Source organism: Pipistrellus hanaki, assembly GCF_964339955.1.
Source record: "Pipistrellus hanaki genome assembly, chromosome: 2".
NCBI lineage: Eukaryota > Metazoa > Chordata > Mammalia > Chiroptera > Vespertilionidae > Pipistrellus > Pipistrellus hanaki.
The window spans coordinates 29,480,393-29,507,944 of record NC_140504.1 but is presented as its reverse complement, the minus strand read 5'-3'; the positions used below and the strand labels follow the sequence as shown (position 1 = coordinate 29,507,944).

At 40.8% G+C, this 27,552-nt stretch overlaps 1 protein-coding gene across 1 annotated transcript; it reads right to left on the bottom strand.

Annotated features, from left to right (window-relative positions):
- Positions 1-1,855: 1,855 nt before the first annotated feature.
- Positions 1,856-25,823, bottom strand: TMEM212 (transmembrane protein 212). Its single transcript, XM_084875872.1, has 4 exons — positions 25,625-25,823; positions 14,499-14,558; positions 11,659-11,982; positions 1,856-2,005 (listed from the first exon to the last, which is right to left on the bottom strand). Exons 1-4 carry the CDS (start codon positions 25,781-25,783, stop codon positions 1,985-1,987), a joined length of 564 nt encoding a protein of 187 aa, XP_084731998.1. The 5' UTR covers positions 25,784-25,823; the 3' UTR covers positions 1,856-1,984.
- Positions 25,824-27,552: the final 1,729 nt, after the last annotated feature.

The window sequence follows — 27,552 nt, the reverse complement described above, 5'->3', positions numbered from 1 at the left end:
CCAGTAACTTTAACAGCCAAACAAAACTGGAAACAGGCTGTTAAAAGTAAAGGTGCCTTATTCCTTCTGGTCTGTAAAGCAGATTTCTTGGCACAGGATGGTGAGCGTTAACCATTTCGTTTCCTTTAGGCCAGGGCATTGCAAAATGCTTGATTATTCCTTTGTGAATGCCAGAGCAAAAAAAACACACACAAAAAAAAAAACACAAGCCCCTTAGTTCCTGATATCTGACTATATTTTTGAACAGGTTACACATAGTATTCCAGCTAACCTAAAGCACCTGATATTGGACTATTTCACTTAGTGTCCATTTGAGATCCCCAGAATTTTGCCTCTTGCTCAAGTTTCGTGAAGCAGTTATTGGACTTCACTGGTCCTAAAGTTGGTGCCAAAGCAACTGGAACTTCCATTCTTAATAAAATGCCCAACAGTCATCTTAAATCCTTTCAGAAGAGAGTAGACATGAATATGAATAAGAAAGCAAAATGTAAATAAATAAGTAAGTAGCCAAAGTGCCCAATATTGTATGGGAATGCTCAAATAACATTAAAATTAATTCAGATTCTACACTGATAAATTTCAAGCCCCTACTTGCGTAATTACCAGGCCAGGACTAACTATCATATTGCTGCATAAGGTGATAGATAATGTATGGATTGAAGAGCTGAGGCCTGGGAGGCACCTAAAGGACCTCCAGTCACCAATAGTTGACCTGGGTATCCTTAAATATGGGACTTAGCTTCTTTGAGTAACATGTTTTTCATGACATGCCTAAAATGTTATATCTTAAATTTTTATTCTGTACTTGTCCACTCTCAAATGAATGGACTTTATAAAGACTGATGTTCAAAGGTATATAATGAGTATGCTGAATGAATCCATACCAATAGACCCTATTTTTGAGTGTATAAGTTGTGTTAGATATTCTGCTATATGCTCTGCCTTTATCATTTCACTGAATTCCCTCAGCAAGCCTGGGAATTAACTACCTACAATAGCTCCATTTGAGGAGGGAGGAATTGAAGATATTGCTTGAAATGACAGAGGACAAGGATCTGAATCCAGGGTATGTTTATTTCAAAGTCCCTTCCTCCCCCCCTCCCCACACACACACTTTCTGTTACACTACACCAGTGCATAAGAATTACCTGGAGGAAGGCTTCCTAAAACGGACTGTTGGGACCCAGCCTCAGAGACTCCAGGTCTTATGAGTTCCCAAGTGATGCTAAAGCTACTGGTCTGGGTATCACATTTGAAAACCATCCCATTGTGCTGTTAGTAGCTACAGGTATGACCAAAGCATAGAGAAGGTAAGAAGCAAATTTCTGACCAAATTAAGAAAGACATCTCACATTTAGAGACACTCAACAGCTGTGGTTGCCTCTTGGGAATGGTTGAGCTGTCAGAGGCATATAGATCTTGGGACATATCAGGAGCAGTTGGCCTAAAGGGCCTCTAAGATCCCTTTTAAATATTACGCTGTTTGTCACGAGATGAGCTACAGAGAGGCCAGGAGGGAGGGTTATACTCTCCCTGCAGGCGATCCTTCTCATATAGCCTAGCCGCTGTTCAAGGTTCCAATTGTGTTTGAAGATCTAAAATCACTTGGTAATTAATGGCAATGAAGAGATGCTTAGAAAAATGTTTCCTTAATTTAAGTAGGAAGGAATCACAGCTTAATGAAACCGCTCAGGAACAAGAGAAATTTAAAGAAAACATTAATTCACTGCAAATTTATATTTTAAGGTTTTAAAATTTCGATGCCAACAATGATGAAATTTCAATTTTTAGAAATCATCACATGTAAATCAGAAAAAAAAAACACACAAGGTTAACAAGAAAAAAGAACTAAAATGCACAATAATTTCCATTTTTATTTTATAAACCCATGGAGGAAAAATGTTCAAATATCAAAAATATTTGCCAAATATTTCAAAATCGTGGCCACAGATATAACAAATTTAAGAGGAACATTGCTTTAAATTTATTGTCCGTTCTTCTGACCCTAGGAAAAAAAGAAAAATAAAGTAGTGTTTATTTCAACAATTTATCAAAGAGAATAGAATGTCACTTCTGACATTTAATTTAGCCCCCTTTTTATATCACAGGAACCCAATGAAGGATGACTCAAGTAACAGCATCATGGTACCACTTAAGAATTTAAGAGGAACCACCAGAGAGAACAGAATTGGTTATACTGGAAGAAAGAAATAAAAAAGAAATATATGTGTAATGAAATTTCTGGCGTAAGCATAAAACAGTCAAGAAGAACTGTTACTTTTGTGGGCAAGGGTTGTCTAAGGATATGGGGAATTGCTGTTGAATATCTCTTTTGGTCATTTGCTGTTTGTTTTGTCTGGTTTGGATTGGTTCAGGGCTTTTCGAAAATTAACAGTAAGGGTAAAGAGCACTTTCTGAATGGCAGCCAAGAATTTAAATCTGATTAGAAGGAAGGGGAAGATAGCCAACATTTCTTGAGCACTTATCAAGTTCCATGCCCAGTGTAAGGCTCTTAGTAGTAATTACATCATTTCATTTTGCAACATGTGAGGTAGGTGTTATCTTCAGTTCATAAAAGAGGAACCTTAGGCTCAGAGAGGTCCAATATTGATTTGCACAAGGCTACTCAGATAGTAGGTGATAGAGGAAATAATTATACTTCAAACTGTCTGACTCCAAAAGCACCAGGGCATATCAGGTTCTCCACGTGTCATAAATAATACTAAAAGCAATTTTTCTTCAACAAACCACTGCTCTTTAGTATGAGAATTCAAATCTACTCCCCCCCCCCCCCCCCCCCGGTGTTCCTTCTTGGAGATTTTTCTTGGATTCCAGTGACCATAGTAAATTCCCTCATGTAAATTGTTTTTAAACTTGAAATACTCCCGCTATAGGTTTAGGGAAGATTTTAGCTATGTCTAGAAAGACATAAAAATGACATCAAGTATTGCAAGCCATGACTCTGTTACTCTTGATTTCTACATTCTTAGTCCCACATTTCCTGCTTACCTTCGACAGTCCCTGTCCTCAAGGAACTCACATTCTTTGAGAGGAGCTGAATGCCTATGGAGGTCACATGAAGGAGGTTGGCTGTAAGCTGAGTGTGAAGGGGAGCCACAGAAGGATGTAAACCAGGGGAATAATAACAGCAGATCTGAACTTTAGGGAGCTCATTCTAGAGCTCATGTGGAGGATACATCTTAAGAAAAACAAAGCTTCGAGACTAGAGGCACAGAAGTGTTAATGAGAGAAGTTGGACGGCTGAACCAGAACCATCACAGTTAGTACAGAGAAAGGGGAACACGGTGGAGAAATCTTTAAGAGGTGCAGTTATCAGAATATGGTGATTGACTCAGGTGTGAGGAGTCAAGAATGACCCCAAGTGTTAAGAGTGTCTCGAGTGTTAGCAACTGAGCTGGAGATACAGGAAGAAGAGCAGGTATTGGGGATAAGGAGATGATCAGCTCCATTATGAACATCTTCAGTTTGATGTGTTTGCAGACACCCAGGAGAGTGTCCCAAAATGATCAAATATAGAGCTCATTAGAGCAGGAGAGGAAACTGGGCCACATATATAGATGTGTGGGGCATCAGTCCAAAAATGGTAACTAAGGCTACCAGCCTTTAAGGAGTGAGCAGGGCAAAAGAACCTTCTAAGAAGACTGAGGAGGAAAAAACCATAAAGAAGGAAGAGAACAAAAGCAAAAGGTCTATGGAAGTCAAAGGGAAGAGGATTTCATGGAGAAAGTGGTCCATAGCTTCAAAGGCTGTGGAACAGTCAAGGAAAACTGAGGGGTTCATTGGGCTGTGATATCTACAGATCATTTATGGGCAATCCTTGTTATGGAAGAAAAGTTGCTGAATAAACATGGGCTAGATTGAAACTGTCTTAGCACTAGGTGTATTATAAACTCAAAGCAAGTTATCATTTTCATCTAATCTGTGACCAACAAAAGTCATGGAGTGTCCAAAGGCAAGATCTAGTACCTTATTGGTCAAAGTCCTCTGATTTCTTCTAAGTTTTCACAATGGCTTTTAATTAATGATGAGATATGAAACTGAATATTTATCCTAAATGAAAAGAGTAGGACTCACACATTGAATCCAATTGTTCTGTCCTGTTTCTCAAGGTCAAGAAACCCTTTTGAAACTTCCTGAGCTTCTCCCTTGCCCCACATGCTGTTATTAAGTCCCATTGGATTCTACCCCCTAAATATCTCTCATGTGTATCACCTCTTCTCCATGTCCACCAGCACTCCCTAATTTAAATCTTGGTCTTCATCTATGCCAGTTGGTAAATTCATTGGTCAAGAGAGCCAAATATCAACAGTACAACGATTGAAATTTCTTTTGAGAGCCAAGTTTTTTAAACTTAAACTTCTTCTAACACCACTTCTTCAAATAGACTTGCCCAGGCCATGGTATTTTATGGAAGAGCTACACTCAAGGGGCCAAAGAGCCGCATGTGGCTCGAGAACTACAGTTTGCCGACCACGGATCTAGGCTATTGTCTCAGTCTGGCTTAAGTCTCAATTCTTCTCAGACCCTATAAGTCAAGGGAAGACCTGAATGTGTATTATTCATCTCTCTGTCTCTACCCTTTAGCCTTTGGCATAATATTTTCACTTACTATATGCTCAATAAATGTAGAGGAACAGGTACAAGTAATGAATATTGTATTTAGGGCTTTGGGTTCATTCTCCTTGACACATGACAAGAAAAAAGTCTTGTACAGTACTAATGAAGAAAATATATTCCTTTTTTTAATAGGTACCTCATAATTCATTGCTTTAACTGGCAGCTTTTCTTTTCATCTAGGTTAGTTATGTGATGCAAGAGAAGAAAAACATTTTAAAATAAATTGTTTTTGGCAAATAAATTGGAGTTTCTTACTAATTCAATAATATAATGGTAAGTTATTTGTTTGTTTTTTAAGACAGCCAAGAAGACAATTCTGGTTGGTTCAATATGACAAATTAAATGTTAAGCAAAGAAAGCTATTTTTTTTTTTTTCTAAAATGGTTAAAGTGATCTGGGAATCTGTAACAATTCTCATACCATCTCTCATGAATAATATTGCTTGCATATATGACTTCTTGAGCTAGCATAGTAAGACCATGTGGTGTACCCCAGCCACATATCTGTGTAGCATGGGCAGGTAAAGAGCCAGCCATTGTTGCTCACATTTCTCCTTTGTGAATGTTAATCTTCTTCATGGAATAGAAATCACAGGCTGAGACAGATCTGGAAAGGTCTTAAGATCTGGCTGGCCACACTAAGGTCTTAGAGATGAGGAAGTCAAAGTTCATCTACTGATGTGTGCAGGGTTGAACTGCCTTGTACACAGTCCCCACTGGCTCCCAGGGTCAGTTTGGAGGGGAAGTGTCATTATATCATTCCCCACCCTACACAACCCCATTGTTTTTCACCCTAATTACTTCCTCTGTTTCCCTCCTTTCTTTCCTATGGAGGGTGGGGCTGGGTTGGGGGCAGGGAGGGGGGGGGGAAAGGGGAGTGAGTTTAACTCAGGCAACCAATAATAGCCATCAAGTATTTTCCTCTTTAATTAGAAAGTGAGAGGGAGTTTAAAGTCTCTCACATTATTATATTTCTAAATGGTTTTGTGCTCACATATTAGCACCACTATGATCATTCTGAAATATTCACTAGTATAAATTTAGTTTTCTTTGTTGAAAACTGAATTTATATGATAATAGAGAACGGAGATTTCTGATTTCTACTCAAATTTCTGCCTTTTTAGAAAACATTTTTTTTGTTTTAAATATATTTCTTATTAGTTTAAAGTATAACACATTTTGATTTTAAATATATTAATAATAACATTTTGCATTAAGAATAAAGAGCGTTCTAGTCAGTTTGACTTAATGAATAGAGTGTTGGCCTGCAGACTGAAGGTCCCAAGTTTGATTCTGGTCAAGGGCACATGCCCAGGTTGCTGTGCAAGAGGCAATCAATGATTCTCATCACTTGATGCTTCTATCTCTCTCTCCCTCTCACTTTCTTTCTGAAGTCAATAAAAGATATATTTAAAAAAGAATAAGGAGCAATATTTTATATTAAAAGACTAAACTGACTTCATGTCAAAAGGAAAAATATGTTGATAATAATTTATAAAGTAAAACTTGACAAAAGGCTATTCTCAGTTTATTAACCCCACCCTACCTATTGCTCTCTCTTAAAAAAAAAAAATCAAGCACATTTTAATACAATACTTCAGTCTCATCCCTTCCCTTAGTAAGTGGCTGTCACCCTTGGCATGGTTCTACTGATTAAATAAAGTAAAAATACCCTGGAAAAAATAGTTCCAATTCTAAAATATGAGTTATTTTTTGTCTGTGAGAAAAATTGGTCATGAAAAGCAATACTATGCAAGGTCACGGAATAGGTAGTGAAGAAGATATATCACCTAAGAGGTTTGACCCAGCTGTGAGGAACCTAGGTTCCATACCCTGCAAGACCTGGGAGAGAAACCTGGTTCCACATGGACACCTTAACATCCTCATCTGGGAAATGGGGATAATGAGCTTTGAAGTTTTATGAGGAATAAAGGAGGTAAAGCACCTGAAGAATAGTAACTGTCCAATAAATAGCATCTACAATTATTCTTCAATTATCCAGTTTTATGTCACTGCTACTATTATCCCAGAGAAAATGATGAGATCACAATAATAGTAATGGTGATATTTTTCTAGATTATTGTGATATTTTTCTAGATTATTTTATTTATTTTTAAAATATATTTTTATTGTTGATAGTATTACAGATATCTCCCATTCCCCTCCCCCCCACCCCCCACCCAGATTTTAATTTTTCTACTGATCAATTTGAAGAGACCACATAATGGAATTTGCAAGGAAGAAGTACAAGGGATTCTCACTGTTCCGTGGTACTGCTTGAGTTTTACTTGAGTAACTCAAGGGGATTTAGCTACCAGAGGCACCAGAAAGATCTACTATAGCTCAACAGGAGGCCTCAGACTTTGAGGATGAGAGTCACAGGTAAACTTATTTCAAAACATATTTATATTGTTATGTTGCATTTATATCGCTAACGATGCAGTGCAGGTCCACTGGAAGATTATAAGCCAGGATATCACTGCTTGCTAATTTGTCTTCATTTTAGGAGGAGAGTCCTCCACTGATAAATATTCTGTCCCGATATGTTTTCAAACTGCATTTAAAGGGTTTACCTACATCTTTTATGGAAAGCAAGTATTTCTCAATTCATTGAAAAAAAAAATCATCTCCCAGGATAAAGGGGAAAATATTTTCTTTCCCCCTTTCATTAAGAACACACACAAAAAAACCCCCAAACATAACAATGAATAATGAAAGGAAAACAAATGAAGCCATTCCATTCCATGGGGGAGGGGCAGAGTTGCTGCAGGGGACAGCTGCAGTGCGTCTGTGTCCCAATTCTTTTCTTTCCCATCACTCGATGACTTACTGAACCAAGAATGTAGACAATTCTGGCTATGATTTAGTTTCTTGACTTAAATTCTGTGTTATGCGCATTTGCTTCCTGCGTTGTGTCCTAAGCCGACAGGGTCATTTCAGCCCGCGTGCAAGGAGTCACACAAGCAGGGAGCTCCTACTCCTTTCCCAGGTCCACCCCTTCCCACGAGGGCCTTAAAATTTGGAAGCACTCACTGTCTTAGCCAGCTCGGCTACTATAACAGACTACCATAAACTAGATGGCTTATACAACAAACATTTATTTCTCTTCCTTCTGGAGGGTGGAAGTCCAAGATCAAGGTGGTGGCTATCTCTCCTTACTTGGTGAACAGAGGGATATAGCTGGGTCTCCTCATCCTCTTATAAGGGCATTAATCTCATCATGGAGATTCTACCCTTCTGACCTCATCTAAGCCTAATTACCTCCCAAAGGCCCCACCTCCTAATGCCATCACAGTGGGACTAAGGGCTTCAATATGAATTTGGGAAGGGTGACATGGACATTTTTAAAATTTATTTCAGAGAGGGAAAAAGAGAGAGCTAGAAACATCAATGATGAGAGACAATCATTGATTGGCTGCCTCCTGCATATCCACCACTGGGGATCAAGCCTGCAACCCGGGCAATATGCCCTGAACGGGGAATCAAACTGTAACCTCTTGGCTCATAGGTCAAAGCTCAACCAGTGAGCCACGCTGGCCAGGCCAGACATTTAGTCTGCAGCACTCACACAATGCCTTTATAAGTGTTTATCAAAATCACCAAACCCTTTGTGACTCAAGCATTTCTCCCTGTGGTTTTGGTTGGGTATCAATAGACTGCACGCTCATACATCATCACTGTGTGACCTTCAGCAGGATGTTACCAAATGTTTGTGCCCTATCCCCCTCCCAAATCCATATGTTGAAGCCCTAATCACCATTGTGATGATATCTGGGGGTGTGCCATTTGAAAGGTAATAAAGTTTAGATGAGGTCATGAGGATGGGGCCCCCATCATAGGATTAGTGACCTTATAAGAAGAGAGAGATCTTCCTATTTTCAGGAGCAGGCACAGGAAAAGCCATGTGAGCACACAATGAGAAAACGGCCATCCATAAGCCAGGAAGAGAGGGCTCACCAAAAACCAATCATAATCCTGGGCCTCCTACATTCAGAAATGTGAGAAATAAATGTGTTAAGCCATTCCATCTATGGTATTTTGTTATAGCAGCTGACTGGGATGCAAGATGACTTCAAGTTTAAGAAATAATGAGTGTGGTAAATCTTAAGGGTTGTTTGATTCATTTCTGAAAACTTTTTGAACTTACAGAAAAAAATGCTTAGAAAGATATTTTCTAAAATATTGATCATGACAAATGTATCTAAAAATTTTATTTTGTACTACAATAAAAAAGTACAACTACAATTTTTTCCAAATCTTCCTTCAAGCCATCATTTTTTCTTTTTTACAAATTTTCCTAGTTCTTGAGTTTCTTGATATGTACTATATTCACATAAGAGAATTTTAATTTTCAGGCAGACACTTAAAAGTGCAGCTTTTAAAAGCATTTTTTGTGTTTTGTTTATATATGAAAGAAGCAGAAATTAGCAGCATATTTTTACAATAGTCAATATAGTTTTCAATTAAATTTTAAAATATTACTTATTCCTTTTAGCATGTGAGGAATCTAACAATGTAATTATATGGAGGTTCATTAAAATAGAATTACTATATAGAATTCTGTATCCCAACAAATGACCCACCTTTCCTTCTAAGAAATTAATACATTTATAAATTAATATATTTATTTTAATGCTAGAAATTGTGTGTAATATGGCTCAAATTTCTACACCATAACAAGTTTGCGCACCCTGCCTGTGCTCCTTGTGGGCTTGGGGCAGTGCTAGTTATTAATACCTAACATCATCTCCCCCCATGTCAGCTATTCATCCTCCCTAATGAAACATGATCTTCCACCACTGTGGAGTAATGTGGTGTCAACTTATCCAAAAACACTCACCAAAGACATGCTCTTATTAAATTTATCTGGAATTCTCCCCCAAACTAATGCTGCATTCTATGCAGATGGGAAAAACTGAGATTCTGTCCAGAAGTGACACTAAGATAATTTTGTGCTAGGAAGAGAATTTTCATCAGAATCTCTTGGGTCATGTGTTAAAAACGCACATTCCCTGCCTTCGAGCCCAGAGTTTCTGACCTAGTAGGAATGGTCTTGGGTTAGATCCAAAAATCTGGTTTAACAAGATTCTGATGCCACGGATCCACTTGGAGGAACATGTTGTACAGGGTGGGACAAAAGTAGGTTTACAGTTCTTGAACTATGATTTATTAATTTTGTATTATTTTCCATATGAACAACTGTAACCCTACTGTTGCCTCACTCTGTAGCTGTGCTGGATTCTATACCTAGCTTAGAAATCACTCACCATATCCTGAGCAAGATGGGCCAAGGCAAAACTCTGAAGTTGGAGAACTTTGCTCTGTTTTCAATTACTTCTCTTTTTTCCCCAGGCACTTTAAGTTGCCTCCCTGTTGGGTCTCGATGGGACTGACTTACCCAGTTCTTTGTAAATATTTAAATTTTTTTTCTCCCTGCCTTCTATCTATGTTAAACCTAGATGCTATGAGTGTCATGCCTGCAATGAATCAGGTGTCTGATTAACTATCTATGCTGAGGGTTTATGGCTGCCAACACTTAAATATGTGTTTCTCTTAGGCATATGTTTCTTTTAGCAAAGGGCTTTAGGAATTTGGGATGTTTACAGCAAGGGAGAAACTCAACTACTAAACTTCTAGATGCGCATGCAATGCAATAGGGGAGGTAATTTGGGTCTGTTCATCTCATCTCTGGTCAAGGCTCCTTATAAAATCAATTCTGTTCTGAAGAATGTATGGATTTCCTTTGCAGACTTATATAGAATTTCAAGAGGACAAGAATGACTACAAAAGGCATTGAGAGTGTCAATTCTTATCTTTTTAGCTTTGATGGTTGCTGATGATAGAATCAAATTGAAGGGAGAAAGAGAATTGGTTAACATTACTTAAAGTCACCCAATTATGCCTGACTGGTGTGGCTCAGTGATTGAGCATTGACCTATGAACCAGAAAGTCACAGGTTTGATTTCTGGCCAGGGCACATGCCTGGGTTGCAGGCTCAATTCCCAGCCAATCAATGATTCTCTCTCATCATTAATGTTTCTATGTCTCTCTCCCTTTCCCTTCCTCTTTGAAATCAATAAAAATATACTTTAAATTCACCTGATCCTAATATAATTTTGAATTGAATCATACAGCCAATATGAGAGTTTTCCCTGGGAAATAGCTCTTTCCAGAAGGAAGCTGTTCAACTCACAAAGCAGAAACCCAGGATCAATATCTGTAGGAATTTAGTATCAGAAATCACTTGTGCTCTTCTCCCAATGACTCTGCTGTAATCATCCTGGGGGCCAGAGCCATGCATATTAATGGTCTGGCAGAGGAGGAAAGGTTGAGTGACAAGGAGGTAAAGAATAAATCTGGCCTGATTAAGAGAAATGGCTCTGAGTTTTGAATCTACACTCACTAGGGTGACCTTGGGAAAGTTCTAGAAACTCTTTAGCCTCAGCTTACTATCTGCAAAATGGTACACTGATACACAGTTCACATTGCTATCATTTCGTACAGTTAATATGGTTAGCCCTCCAGGAAAAAGTTAGGAAACTGAATTTGATGTTAGCCTATATCAGCCTTTCTGCTGGAGTAGGAGTAGAAAGAGGAGGGGAATTTCATACGTCTTCTCTAGCCAAAGAGTGTGTATATCTTTCTGAAAGGGATAGAAGTCAAATTAAGATATCTGTATTTGACTAATATTAAAAATACGAAGGGTGCTGCTTTCAATTTCCACACAAAGCTCTTAATATTTATCACAATTAGTAGATTTTTTAAACAGCACATTGAGATAAAAATTAGCTGGTGCTACCTACTGCCATACCTTTAGTTATCACATCAACATATTTCCATTCATTCTTACAAAAACTATTATTGACTATCTATTATGTGCCAGCCACTGGCTGCCTTGATTGTATAGGATATAGTGGTGAATAAGAGAGGAAAAATAAAATGTTAACGTACAAGGCTTCTCATTTTAGCATTCAGGATAGAATTAGAACCAGCCCCCTTCCCCCCCTTTTTTGAAACTTACATTTATGTGTCCGTTCCAGATAAATCTTGCAGAGAGCTTGAGGAATACTGTCAGGGATGCACAGAACATGGCAAAACTCAGGCACAGGTCCAAGGTTTGAAGCGTCAGGTGGTACTCTTCATAGTGTGGTGGGTCCACACACACCGATGGGAATTTTGCATATGGAAAAGGAAAGGCAACTGCATAACCAAGATAATTGGTGCCTGCAACCCCTGATAACGAGTAGAAGCAATATGGGCCGAGGAGAGCCGATTCCAAGGCTACCGCAAAATGAAGTGGGCATCCCATAAGGCTCAGAATCACAAAAGTGAAACTAGCTTCCCACTGAAAATAAAGCAGAAACAAATTGTTACTTTGGGAACTAGGTTTTCCAAAAGCTCCTTAGCAATAGGAAGAAAGAGATACTAGGTCTTAATCTCTCCTACTGGGAAGTGAAGGAGAAATGGGTCACAATCTTCCCTTAGGCCCTTGTGTCTCTTCTATCTACATTATGGAAGAATAACATCAGTCAACTGGGGCAAAAAATGAAATCAATCCCATTCCACAAATATTTATTTATCTCCTGTCATGTGTTGAGAGGCAGTCTGGGGTGGGGAAAACAGATGAGTAAACAGAATCCCTGTCTTATCCTAGGACCTCGCCAATCAGGGTTTGGTCCATGGTCCACTGACACCCCCTGGTACATTGTTAGAAATGTAGACTCTCAGATCTCACCAAGATATACTAAATCAGAATCTGCCTGTTATCCAGATCCCCAGGTGATTCACACCTACACTAAAGCTTGAGAAGCACTGCTATAGCCATCGGAGAAATAAATTTAATGAGATCAAGATATTGATCTATATTGTGGGATTACTTGGTTCCATGCTATTAAAATTCAAGATATTATGACTTTAAATTCTTTCTTTTTTATCCTCACCCCAGGATATTTTTTTCATTGATATTTTTAGAAAAAGCAGAAGGATGGGAGGAGGAAGACACACACACACACACACACAAACACACACACACATACACACACACACACACACACACAGAGAAAGAGAGAGAGAGAGAGAAACATTGACATGAGAGACACACATTGGTTGCCTCCAGGGCTAGGGATTGAACCTGCAACCAAGGTATATCCTTGACCAGGACTTGAACTTGATATCCTTTGGTCCACAGGCCAACATTCTAACTACTGAGCAAAACCGGCCAAGCCTCATTCTTTCTTTAAGGGCAAAGAGTACAGGAAGATTAGAAGGAGATATCAAATTGAGACTTGAAAATGTAACATTGAAAACAGAGGAGCCTATAGTTTCTTTCTTCAAAATGAAACCCAGTGGCACTAACCCTGGTTCTGTCCTCCCCAAATGACAGCACTTACAATAACCATAGGAACATGTAGAAAATGTTTGGGGCAGAAGTCAAATACAAAATTTTAATTGAAAACATAGTTTATTACATAAAATTCATCATAGAAAGGCATTGATTGGATAGAATTCAATTATCATTGAAAATTACAATCTCTATGTTCTATCCTGAACTAGGAGAGATTTGATCTTCAAACCATCCTCCTCGAAGTACAAGAGGTTCTATAATAAGACTGGCAATTCCAGTGACAAAAAGTAACCTCACAGGGTAATCCTATCTAATAAAGAGGAAATATACTAATTGACCCTTATGCCATCACAAAGACTGCAGCACCCACAGCCAATAAGGAGAGAATCCTTATTGGAATATGCTAATTGATTGCCTCGCCCTCAAAGATGGTGGCACCCACAACCAATAAGGAGATAATATGCTAACTGACTGCCCCACCCTCAAAGATGGCAGTGCCCAGTCCCCTCAGCCCTGCTACTCCACATGCCTGCCTCCAGAATCCCCCAGTCCCCTCACCCCCCAGCCACCCAGAGCCTGCCCAAGGCACAGATAAGCCACGGATGGCAGCTGCCCAGCCTCCCAGGGCCACCCAAGGCTCAGGGAAACAAGGGCTAGCTGAGGCTTGCGCTGCTGGCAGTAGCAACAACAAAGGTGTGATCTCCTTCCCCTAATTGTTGGGTCACCTCCAACCCCTGAGGGCTCCCAGATGGTGGGAAGGGGCAGGCTGGGCGGAGGGACCCCTGCTCCAGTACATGAATTTTCATGCACCGTGCCTCTAGTCTGATCATAAATTCCTAAATGGGCGGATTATGGTGGGTAGTCACCTTCCAGGCACATAACTTCTTTAGTAAAAGTATATCTTTCCTTTAAGTAAATCCTGTCTATTGTTCTTGTGTATCTAGGTTAACACACCATTGAAATGTCCCTTTTCAGACCCCTCCTTCTAAGACATAACCATTCTCAAGAGATCATGTAATTATTTTTTAGAAAGCTCTTCGCTTTTTTCTTTTTTAACATATTTTTGTTGATTTCAGGGAGGAAGAGAGAGCTAGAGGGACAGAAACATCAATGATGAGAGAGAATCATTGATTGGATGCCTCCTGCACATACTCTACTGGCCAGGGGGAAGGGAGAGGAATTGAGCCCGGAACCCAGGCATGTGCCCTTGGCTGGAATTGAACCTAGGACCCTTTAGTCTGAAGGCCAACACTCTATCCACTGAGCCAAACTGGCTAGGGCATGATGACATAATGTTGTTCACTATCCTGTAATCCAATCCCCACTTTGCTTTCTTCCACCTCCATGTAATCTTCCTTATGTTCTCTCCTTAATTTCAAATGCATGAAGAAACTGAAAAACTGCCCCTCTCTGAAGAAGTTTAGATCTTGCTTCTTGGCAGTTGTTGTCAGTTTTGTCTCAGATCCAATCTTTACAGGTTTGGGTATTTCTCACATCGAAAATGTCCCCGTGTTTACCAAGTATCGCTGGGTCCATTCTTTGTGAGCCAACAGGAGGAGTGCACCAGCTGTGACGGCCTGTGGAAGGAAGATGGAAAAATAACATCCATGATAGAATGTAGCTCTGGAAAGAGTTCAATCTGCCTCACAATTTGACAACTTTACCATGAGCTGGAAGGATCAGCAAATGGCTAAGTGGAAATATAGCTCCAACCTCCTCTTCATCCATGATGACAATGAGGAAGAGAAGCCATTAGTGTCATAAAAACATGATTCATGCAAGCTCGTTTTTTGGTTTTCTGTGTTGCCTTTCCCATAGCGATGATAACCTTTGCTACAGTAGGGTGTTGCTGCAATAGAAGCTTGGCGGGATAACCCTTGCCATATGTTCTGTTTTGATTAATTACTTATTGTTCATCTTTCTTACAAATTGCTAAAACTGCACATGGGAAGAACTGGAATGGAAAATGTGTCACAAAACGCTGAAAACCCTCAGCAGCAACACTATGTTTTCCTCTTGAAAAGCTTGCTGGTGGGATACAAATACGTGATCCCTGTTTCTCAAGTAACAAAGATTATCATTAGAATGAATGTGTGATGGGGCATTTATTGTTCTGAGTGCAGTGGCATCCAGCTTTTCAAAAGAGAGTTCTTTATAGTCTCCATTGAAGGAAAAAGGCCCAAAGTGCAGAATAAAAATAGTTAAACAAAGGAGGAAATGGTGTCACCAGAATTGAGCAATAGATAATGAAAAAAAAAAAAAAAATTCTGGGCTCATCTTTGATTCGGCACCGGGTCTGATAAAGGAGACCTTTGTGGTCATTGAGCCTGGAAATCATTTATTCCCAACCCATAAATCATTTGTTCCTAGTCAAAAACATGTTTTGAGCTTGAGAGAGAAAACCAGGAAGAGATGTGCCTGAAATAAGATATAGAATGAGGGCAGGCCTAAAAATAGTACCATTAAAGTTTTTGACAGAAAAATAAACATGAAAGTATATATATAGTATCAACAAATTTAAGGAGGAGGAAAATCAGAGCTTTTACCAATGTGGTTTTGTGGTATGCTGCTTTTGTAGCCCCGGGTCTGGCATATTTATTATTTTGAGACCCAGCTTTTCATTTTCCTGGCATATTTTATTTTAAATGTTGGATTTGGAGAATTCGAGAGCTGGGAATGGAGAGCATACACACACACACAGGCACTCACACAAAACTTCTCATGTAGCTAAGCCTGAAATTCCAGACTTGGCATCACCATACCATAAAACTCCCATGGATAAAAACAGAACCATCTGTAGTCAAAAGAGGTTGGCTTGATTCTGCAGGAGGAAAAGTTTCCAAGGGACCCTATGGAGGTTGAGCCAGCATAAATAGTACAACAAAACAGGAGAATTATTAAGAGCGACTGTAACACTGGCTGGCTAAGCTCTCGGCCAGTCTGTGCTTTCAGAGGCAAGGCAAGGCGCTCAAAGGACACGTCACTCCTCTGTGAGCAACTCTGAAGCACAGGAGATGGAGCAAAGGGATGCCCCTCTGCTGGTTTAACTCCAAACAGAGAGCTGACATTATCAGATGCTGAGATTCCAGGCTGCCTTAGCTACTTTGGCATGAACTGTTTCTTGCCTTTTCTAATGCTAAAAAATGCTGTTGTAGCTGCCAGCTTGAATTTTACTTTGTTTACACAAAACTTTGAAAAAGATCTTTCATGGAGGAGGCTGGTGTATGAATACCAGCGACTTGTTAAATCCACCCTGCAGGATGTGGCTGGCTCAGGAGCCCAGCACACTCATCTTTACTGCATCACCCCCTCCTCTGTGCATAGGAGGTAGAGTGGGAGTGTGCCTTCAGGAGTCACAGCCTTTCCCTTTTATTTCTTTTTTAAATTTTTTGTTTTGAGAGAGAGGGGGGAAAAGAATAAAAAAGAAAGAGATCTGAGGTAGGGGAGAGGTCAAGTGGGAAAAGGAAAGGTGAAGGAGGGAGTGTCTGAGAGGCACAAAGTTGGAGAGAGCAGGGCAGGCGGTCAGGTTGTGAGGAAGGAGGGGGCGGGGCTTGGCATCCTGCACTCCTCCCTCAGCTCTTCTTGACAGGCTGTTGACATGCTCCATGGGCTGTTATGTTGACGTGCTCTATGAGCAGTTCTAGGGACAGTTCTTGGGTTTTGCAATGGTTGCTGCTAACACTCTGGTGGCATGATAATTGCGAACCCTCCCACATATTCTTTAAATTGCTCAAGTAAATGATGCAGTTCCCAGAAGCAGATGAAGGATTCAGGGAGTAGTCACACAGAAATAGAAACTTTTAGAGAAATCATTTTTATATGGGCTAATTTACTCACTTATGAACATCTACTAGAGGCCTGGTGCATGAATTCCTGCTCGAGTGAGGTCCGGCCAACCCAGCCCCAATAACTATACAGTATCTCTATTCCCAAAGTTCTGTGTGGGAATTTGGAGGCTGGTCAGTGGTAAATTATGTCCAATGAGACCACACCAGTACTATGATCCAAACTTACTCTTTGGCTACATGATGTTTGTGTGGATGCCTTGCAAGAATTTGCCTGCCCGGTGTGTTCTGCTCTTCCTCAACTGCCTGTAAATTGCCCATTCTCAACTCAGAAAATAGATCTATAGAGCCCTGTTCCCCCTGCCCTTTTACTCCTTTGTCTAAAATATCATATATACCCAATGTTGCCTCACTGTCTTTGAAATTTTTATGCCTATGTTAATTCCCATGTGCATGCATTAAAATTATATTTTCCCCTGTTACACTGCCTCTATTAATCTGATTATTATCCCAGCTAGAAGAACTTGGTGAGAGGGAAAGTACTATTATTTTTTAGCCCCGCAACCTCAGCGGATTTGAAGGACAGATGTGATTTCAGTGGGAATCAGAGGGAAGGGTGTCCAGGCAGCCTGAGCAGCAGGTGCACAGGCAGGAAAGCAGCAGTCACTCTTGGGGAACAGTGAGAGAGGAGCCCTGACCCGTGGGAGGATTGGTTCTTAGCAGAGAAGAGTAGGAAATCAGGCTTGAAACCACACGAGGCCAGGTTGAGGAGGGCCTCACAGTTCAGGCTGACATATCCAAACTTTGGACAGTGAAGCAACACTAAAGGTTTTTGATCAAGGAGATAGGCTTGACCCAGCAGAGGTTTAGAAAGATGAGCATGTTGGATTGGAATGGAATGAGGACAAGAGGTTTTTTGGAGGGCCTTGGTCTTGATATTTTTTTTTTTTTTTTTTTGTGTGTGTGTATTGGCTTTTAATCGCTATCCACAGTAAGAAATATATTTTTGCCTCATAGCCAAGAAATAGTTTTATAGCTAACCAAAATAATAATATCCTTATTTTGTGTGATATACTCTAATATTCTCATTCTATATTCTATTCTATTCTATTCTATTCTATTCTATTCTATTCTATTCATATTCTATTTGATTTGATTCATGTTTTCTAGATTCCATTAGCTACACACAGACTGATTTTATAATCCAATGATAGCATCCCACGGCTGAGTTATCAAAGTAATCTTGGAATAAAACCTGGGCAGGGATGGGAAGTGGTAAGAAGCTGGTGGTGGTGGTGGTGGTGGTGGTAGGTAGGTGCACCATGAGAAAAGGAGGAAGGAGTGCATAGGGGTAAAAAGTTACTGGGAAACTGATTCTGAAACTGAGTTTGATTTAAACTGTAATTTGATTTGATTTAAACTGTAATATTAAAACAATAATTTTTCCCTCCTTTCTCAGCACTTTACTGACCTGACCTTAGTCTCTCACCTGGTTGATTGTTGACCCCCGAGGCAGCAGAAAACAATGCCTTGGTTCTGACTAATGGTCACGAGGTTTAAGCTCCCGGCAGGTTAAAAAGATAACATCTTCATCGGTTATGTGCCAGTAAGACATGATGACCCCCTTGACTACCTCTCCTTAAAACTGGTTCCGGGTTCCGGATTCCAGAACTGACCACAGAGTTGTCCTCAAGACCTAGAGACATAGGCACTGGTCAGGTAGCTCAGTTGGTTAGAGCATCCTCCCAGTACTCAAACATTGCAGGTTCAATCCCTGGTCAGGGCACATATAAGAATCAGCCAGTGGCCCTAATTGGTTTGCTAGGATTCCAGGTTAGATTCCAATCAAGGGCAGATGTCCGGGTTTTGAGCTTGATCCCTAGTAAGGGGCATGCAGGAGGGGCAATGGACCAATGATTCTTTCTTATCATTGATGTTTCCATCTCTCTCTCTCCCTCTCCCTTCTTCTCTGAAATCAATACAAATATATTTTTTAAAAAGAGCATCAACCAATAAATGCATAAGTAAGTAGAACAACAAATCAATGCCTCTCTCTCTCACTCTCTCTTTCTCTCTCTCTCTCTCTCTCTCTCTCTCTCTCTCTCTCTCTCTCTCCCCCCTCTCTAAAAATCAATTGATTAAAAAAAAATACATTGCCCAAAACCTGAAGAAATGATTTATTATCCTATTTCACCTCTGACCAATCAGCTCTCAACAGACCTGGAATTCCTAACCCACAGTGTCTTGTGATTTTGCTCTATATACTCTGTAATCTATGTGCCATGGAGGAGTAGGCTCTTTCAGGACACAAGCTTGCTCATCTCCAGATTTGCCAATTCTAATAAATGATTTCCTTTCTTTACTGCAAACCTGAAACTTCTGTGCATTTTTTGGCAGAGCTTACAGATAGAATGAACTTAAGTTTTGGGCTCTGGTAACAACTGGATGTGATTGGGTGGGAATGGGGCTGAGGATGGGCTGAATGTGGGCAGTAAAACCCAAAACACAGTCCTAAGACCAGCAGGACAGGTCCTTGAGAACTTGTCAGATATGCAGAATCTCTGGCCTCATCCTATACTTACTGAATCAAAGTTTGCATTTTTAAAAAATATGTTTTTATCGATTTTAGAAAAAGGAAGGGAGAGAGAGAGAGAGAAACATCAATGAAAGAAAGAAATGTCCATTGGCTGCCTCTTGCACACCCCTACTGAAGACCGAGCCCACAATCCAGGAATCCAACCTGCAACCGCTTGGTGCATGACAAGATGCTCAACCAACTGAGCCACACTGACCAGGACCAGAGGTAGCATGTCAACACGTTCCCCAGGTGATTCATAGGCACATGAGAGTTTGAGAAGCACTAGTTTACATGAAAGGTGAGTCAAACATCGCTTCAAGGTTTGAAAAAACACAAGGAAGTCAGGAGAAGAAACTGTTGTTTTTGGTGGTAAGATAACCTATTTTGGACAAGCTGAACATTAAGAAGCTTAGGATATCTAAGGGGAAATTGGCTATTGGGTGGTCAGAAATCACAGGACTGTTGAAGCTTAAGATACTCAAGCCATGGTGAAACTGAGTCCCTCCTGTAACAGAGAAGGAGCTTGGAGTTGCATGGATAGGTCTAGCCCTACCTTCCTCCCAAGGTTCCCTTCTCCAAGCAGGGTTCTGGGTGAAGCACTTTTGCTCACTATTGGCCAAGCCACTGGACCCTCCGGGTTTCAGATCTTGTGAAACTCATTGTACTTTGGTTTCCTCATTCCCACTTGATCTACAAGCCAGGTTTTCTGGGATTTAAGTAGAGCTCAGTCTGTAAGGTGCTGTGATCTCCTTGCTGCATACTTTCTAGCAGACAATGCCTTTAAGTAACTTGTTCGGAAATTCTAGGAAAACTGCTTATCACGTGGCTGGCAGAATATCAGTAGGAGAGTCTGAGGACCAATATTTGTGAAGAATTTAGAAAGCCTTGAATGAAAGCCACTGAACAAATGCAAAGTGCTGTGCCACTTGTAAAAAAATCTATCTCTTACAAGTCTCCAAAGTGATATGTATTCTTTACAAAGGGAAATGTCAATAGGACTGAAGTGTATAAATTATCTTTTCACCAGGGGAAGATACACTTTGCAGGCAAGTTGAGAAATGATTGGCAAAGAAGGTTGTGAAATGAGTCAGAGACCTTTTGAAGTTGACCCTGATCAGACAGAGATGTGGTTCAATAGAAAACTCAACTAGGAAAAAGAAATTATGTTCCAAATTTAAACATTGTCAAGAGAGTGGACACTCTTATTACTTTCCTTTTCATGAGGATTTCCCCCCCCGCTTTAGTATAAATACCAGCTTGACCTTTAGTTTTTGCAACCTATTGAGAGTTCAACTATAAAAGGAATTCTGTGCCACCAGCATGAGATGTATTCACTTATTCAACAATGTTTATTGAACATCTAATATGTGGCTCTCTCTATTCCAAGTGCTAGGAATACAACAATAAACAAAATAGAAAAAAAATCCCTGCCCTTCTACAATAAACATTGGAGGAGGACAAACAAATAATAAATAAGTTATATAGTATACTAGGTGCCCAGTGCAAGAATTTGTGCACCTTGAAAGGAACTGTGAGCTGCAGGGGTGCAGTGGGCACAGGGGTGGGTCTCAGCCCATTTTCCATGCTCAGCCCAGCTCCTCCTGCTATGTCCCCTGGTCCCCTGTCTGCCCGCAGCTCCGCTCTTGCCACCACTGCTCCCACACACTGACAATACTGGCCCCACTCAACCCGCTAACGGTGCTGAGTGATCAGGACTGGCACTGAGTGATGGCAGCGGGTGTGAGCAGTGGCTCTAGTGCCAACAGCAGGCATGAGTGCCCAGCAAAACCTCAGTGTACAGAAGCAAAGAATTTTCAGTAACCACCAGAGGCTTGCCCCAATGACAGCAACCAGTGCCTCACCTTGGTCTGGTGCCCCCACTCACCTGCTCCACCATCCTGCGCAGCCAATACCCACCATGTTCCATGCTCTGCCACCTGCTATGTTCCATGCACGTGCCCCCTGGTGATCAACGCACATCATAGCAACTAGTAGTTCAGTTGTTTGGTTGTTCTGCTGTTTGGTCTATTTGCATATTAAGATTTTATAGATAAAAATTAGATGATGATAAGGGCTATGGGGAATAATAGAGCAGGGAATGCCATTTTGGGGGGAGATCTGCAATTTTAAATAAGGTAATGAGGGAAGGCATTAGTGAGAAAGTGACATTTGTTCAAGGAAGTAAAGGTTAGGAAACAAGTCGTGTGTGGGAAGAGGCTTCAGGCAGAAAACAGGCTGTACAGTACAAAGGCCCTGAGACAGAAACACACCCTTGGCATTTTTTAAAGCAACAAGAAGCTAGTGTGATGGAAAAGAAATTAGTTAAGGGAGAGTGGCAGGAAATGGAAACCAGGAGGTAACAGGATGGAGAACTCAGCAAGTCATCAGGGAATGGGTTAAAAGAGTGAGTTGGGTGGCAAGGGATTAGGAACACAGGGTTTGGTAAGTGAAAGGCATGATATTAAAGCACTTGTATAGGGCTTTAATATTGGCAAAGCTCTTTATTATACAACTAGAGACCTGATGCACAAAATTCATGTAAGGGGCTGTGCCCTTGCAGCCCTGGCTTTGTCTGGAAGGTCGTCCAGATGGTTGTTCTGCTGTTCAGTCTAATTAGCATATTAGCACTTTATTATATAGAATCTTTGTTCATGTTGCATTTACTCTCTCTGAATATCTTAGGGTTAGACATTTCACATAGGCTCTCTTTACCTGTAAAACACCCCATTTTATAGGCTAACACCAGAGTGGTAAATGTAAAATAATGTACTTAAAAAGAAAAGAAAAACATCACCAAATGGTCTCCTCATTCAGTTCCATACTCCCACCATCTGGCTTGCCCTGTATGCACACCATCATTAAACCTCACTGGTCTGAGTTCCATTAGCATCTGGACCTTGCTTTATGCTCCATTGTAACTCAAGCATTTAGGAGGCTATCAACACATATTTATTTAATAGCTATTAATAGATTAAAATTATATTCCCTAGGATCTCACTTTTTAGTACTACCCCAGTTAAAGTCTGATTTTTTAAAAAAGATTTAAAGTGTTGCCCCTTCCAAGAGTGGCTACATTTTAATAGAAAACTTCTTAAGATCAAAAATCTCCAAAATTGAATTCTCTAGTCTTCAGTGGTGAAAGTCGGGTAACTTGGGAAATAATGGGAGAAGGATTTGTTGTGCTCATGGGCCTTTGTAACTCCTAAGTCATACCACCTTAAATTTAGTGCGAGATGTGCTCACTTCTTTGACCTATGAATCTCACATACGAGTTTGATCCTTTATCTGTGCAATCATCCAATGAGCAGACACTGAGTATCTACTTGGTGCCAATTTCTAATTGGCACATGCCCACCTCTCTAGGGAACTGGGAAGTTTGTGAAGCTCATCACCTAACCTTTTAAAAAAAATCTATTTCTATTGATTTTGGAGCCGAAAGGAGAGAGAAATAGAAATATCAATGATGAGAGAGAATTATTAATCAGCTGCCACCTGCACACCTGCTACTGGTGATTGAGCCTGCAACCTGGGCATATGCCCTAACAAGGAATTGAACTGACGTTCAACCACTGAGCCATGCTGACGGGCCATCACCCAACTTCTCGAATTATTTTCAGATCAAACAATTGTGTGGAAAGAAAAAAGAGGGAGAACTAAGATTTTTGGGCTTGCAAATCTGGGTGATGTAGACACATGTCAGCATTTATAAAAGCATTAATCTCAAAGCTATTTTACTTGTTTTCCTTCTTTAAATTATTTTTCATGGTTGATATTTTCTGTTGAATTTATTGGGAAGACATCTATCTATACTAATTTATAATAATAAATTAATAATATGCTAATTAGACCAGACAGTCGAATGACCTTCCAAACATCCTTCCAGACAACTTTCCGGATAAAACTGGTGCTGCAAGGGCTGAGTCCCTTGCACAAATTTTGTGCATTGGGCCTCTAGACCTAATATATAAAAACAACCAGGGTCTGTCATGACCTAAACAATTGAATGGACGACTGAACACAGGCTGCATGGGGTGATAAGGATGGCAGGGGGATTAGTAAGGGACAACCAAACGACTGAACAGCAGGTTGTGTGGGGTGACCAAGCCAGCAGGGGTGGGTATTTGGGGACGTTTAGACTGGTGGGTGGGGGTGACCAGGTTGGCAGGGGGGATGGTTAGGGAAAACCAGACCAGCAATGGAGGGCAGTTAGGGGCAATCAGGCTGGCAAGCAGAAGTGGTTAGGGATGATCAGGCTTGGGGGGGGTGGGTGGGAAGGAAGCTAGGGGTGATCAGGCATGCAGGCAGGGAGGCAGGCAGGTGAGTAGTTAGAAGCCAGCGGTCCTAGATTGAGAGAGGGATGTCCAACTGCCAGTTTAGGCAGTTGAACATCCCTTGAGAGGTTCCGGATTGGAGAGGGTACAGGCTGGGCTGACAGGGACCCCTTCTCCCCCAGTCCCTGCTGTTCATGAATTTTGTGACCAGGCCTCTAGTCTATACTAATAAAAAGATACTATGTTAATTAGATCTGGAGACCTTTCAGATGTCCTTCTGGACAAAGCCATGGTGGTGGGACTAAGACAGAGGTAGTTAGGGGCAATCAGGAAGGCAGGGGTTGGCAGTTGGGGGCAAGAAGGCTGGCAGGGGGGCAGTTGGGGGTGAGCAGGCTGGCAGGGGAAGGTAGGTGGGGGCGAGGGATCCCAGATTGGAGAGGATGCAGGCTGGACTGAGGGACAACCCCGCCCCCCACCATGTATGAATTTCATGCACTGGGCCACTAGTCTACACTAATAAAGTAGGAACATGCAAATTACTGTCACTCTACTACACTACCAGCCAATCAGAGTGAGTATGTAAACTAACCTGAAAACATGGCAGCAGCCCATCCCCCATCGCTCCAGACCTGTGGAAGATGGAGAAACTGGGCTCCAGCACCTGAGGCTGGGTGAGGCCTGGGAGAAGAAGAAGTAGAAGCCACCTGCCCTGTGATCCCAAGCTGCAGCGAGCCAGAGAAGTCACCCACATTGCATCCCAAGGAAGATGGAGAAGCCATCCGCCTGCAGTCCAGGTGCCAACACCTGTGGATGGCCACAGCCTGGTAGACGGAGAAGCTGCCCACCCCACAATCCTGGGCACCAGCACTTGTGGTTGCAGCCCAGGCAAAGCTACCTGCCCACCCATCCCCTGCAGCTGCAGCTGGCCTGGGTGCCTATGGCTGACCAGAGAGAGGAAAGCCCAGATACTGGGTGCCTGTGGTTGGATGGAAAAGGAAATCCTGGGTCCCAGATATGAAGCCAAGGCAGAGGTGGTTAGGGGCAATCAAGTCAGCAGTTAGGGACAATCAGGCTGGCAGGTAGAAGAAGTTAGGGGCAATCAGGCAGGCAGGCGAGTGGTTAGGAGCCAGCAGTTCTGGATTGTGAGAGGGATGTCTAACTGCCAGTTATCCTCTGAGGGTCCCAGATTGGAGAGGGTGCAGGCCAGGCTAAGGGATACCCTTTCTCCCCACCCCCCATACACGAATTTTATGCCCCGGGACACTATTATATATATAAACGCCTAAGTAACCATTATGACTGGATGACCAGATGACCAGCTGGTAGCTATGATACACACTGACCACCATGGGGCAGACACTAAACACAAGAGCTGCCCCTGATGGTCAGTGAGCTCTCACAGCCAACCTCCCATTGCAGGCCTGCCTCCCATGGTCCCTCCCTCCAGCCGGCCCCAATTGGGACTGGGCAAGAACACCCTGATCATCTGGGAGGAACCCCACACATCCACAAATTCATGCACTGGGCCTCTATTTGGTTAATAAAACTATATAGGTTTCAGGTGTACAATTCTATAATATATCATCTGGATATTGTATTGTGTGCTAACCACCCCAAATCAAGTTTCCTTCCATCACCATTTATCTCCCCTTTACCCTCTTCTACCTCTCCTGCACTCCTAATATATATTTTTAATTCCAACTTCAAGATATTTCAATTTCTCAGAATATCAAGGGGAGGGAATTAAAATAAAATAACTTTTTAAGAATTTCTTAAACAGTATTTATGTTCTAGTTTACATAAGATACAGTAGACATGATAAAATGATTTTAAGAAAAATTCCACATTTAAAATGCAAATAATAGAAACTAATGTTCTAAGGTGAGTTCTGCAGAACGTTGACTTTTTCATATTGCTGGGAAACTTAAAAAAGAACATGTTATTCTGTTTCCTCTTTCCCTTCCTCCTTCCTGTATTCTCTCAATATAGGTAATAAAATGTTTGCCTACCAAAGCTCCATTCCAAATGGGACAAGCAATCCAGACACTCCATCCTGTGAACCAAAACTTGTAAGAAAAGACTGGGAAGAAAGCAATAACTCCAGAGAAAACACTGAGAGCCCCCAAAGTCACAAGAATCCGGCCAGCAGCCTGGTATAGGCTCTGCATTTTCCTCCGTGACTTGGGTCTTTAATCTCAAATATGTTCTGTTACTAAAACATGAGGGTATGTCAGGCCTCAACAAACACAAGTTCCTTAGAGACAGTAGCCATGACACAAGTGGACTGTTGATCTACTTGGAAACAAGATTCCAATTTGTTTGACCTCTGATAATAAAATGTAATGAAATAATCTTTTGACATAGGTTTGACAAATAAATTCTCATACCAGTTTACTTGAGAGAGAGAGAGAGAGAGAGAGAGAGAGATCACTCCTCGTTTTGGGTTACCGCCTTCATTCCCTTCATTCTGCCCTGTCCAGGGGAGTGACCACTTCCTGGCTTAATCAGACTCAAAGCCTTGCTGACTGAGCTAATTGTTTCTCAATTCAACCTGCCTGGTGGTTCCAGCATAAAGCCAACATCCTCTGTGCACAATAGATCCCCATTCCCAGCACAATTTCCCACAAAACAAAGAAAAATAAGCACTCCGATCACTTCTCATTCTGTTTAAGTGATTTAAAGCAAAAACTAAGACCTCTCCCCCTCTCAAAGTTCAATTCTATTAGAAGTATTTTTTTTTAATTTTTGTAATAAAATTTGTTTATATGAACTTATCCCTAAATAGACATATGCTTCCTACTGGAGTAATGCATTGTTTTTACTAAAATGACTTCATGTTAGTCATTTTATTAGTAATTCAATTATCAAGAACAAAGATAGAAATGTATGCATTTGTAAAATAAACTTTGGGGAGAAATTTATTAGTTGAATAAAATACTCATGGCCATTTACTCTTGAACTGTATTTTAAATTTTAGCAGTCAGGCTTATGTACATTTAAGCAATTGCCAAATTCATCTTTTGCCTTTGAGAAAGTGTCGCATATGTGCTTTTGAGGGATAAGACATGTTAGAATGTCTCTTCCAAGTAATATCTCAGAAACACAGATTTCATTCTGAAGCTATCAGAATAATTATCCTATTCAATATTAATATCTTTTTCTTACATAAAATGATGAAAAATAATTTTATGGGTGCAAATGCAGTGGTTCAGAACATGGATTTTGACATCAGACAGAGCTAGGATCCTATTCTCGTTCTGCTATCTACCAGGTATGTGTCCTTGGGCAAGATCAAGTTACATAACTTTCTAGGTCTATTTTTTCATATGGGAAGTGGGACTAAATTAGTGTTTATCTCACTAGGTGGTGATTGAGAGGATTATGTGAGACAATACACATAAAATGCTCAGCAAAGATGTCCAATAGTTCTTATGTTGGGACATTTCATCTTTGGAGATATCTCAGCATGGGACAGGGGCACAATCATGATTGCTGCTTTTATCCATCACCTGATATACATTAGGTTTGACTCTTCCTGATCAATTTGGTAAAAGCTGCCAAAGGACCCTTCTAGGTATGGTGAGGAGAGGAGCTTCTCTCAGGTTCACTGCCCTTTTTCTCTCTGTCTGTCTGTAACAGCCAGTCCACAGTGTGACCCCGATTTTGAAGCAGTTGCATTCTTGGATATACAGAGTCTTGGATATACAGAAAGCTCAGGCTTTCTGCTGTAGCTGCTATTTCTCATCTTCTCTCAACCCTGTGGGAGTATATTCTCTGATTTTTTTTTAAAATGTCTCTAGATAAATTCCATAAGGGCAGATGCTTAAAGTCTGATACATTCCTTAGATCAGCAGTATTCAACCTTTTTCTTCTCATGACACACATAAAACCAATTACTAAAATTCTGTGGCCCACCAAAAAATGTATTATTATTTTT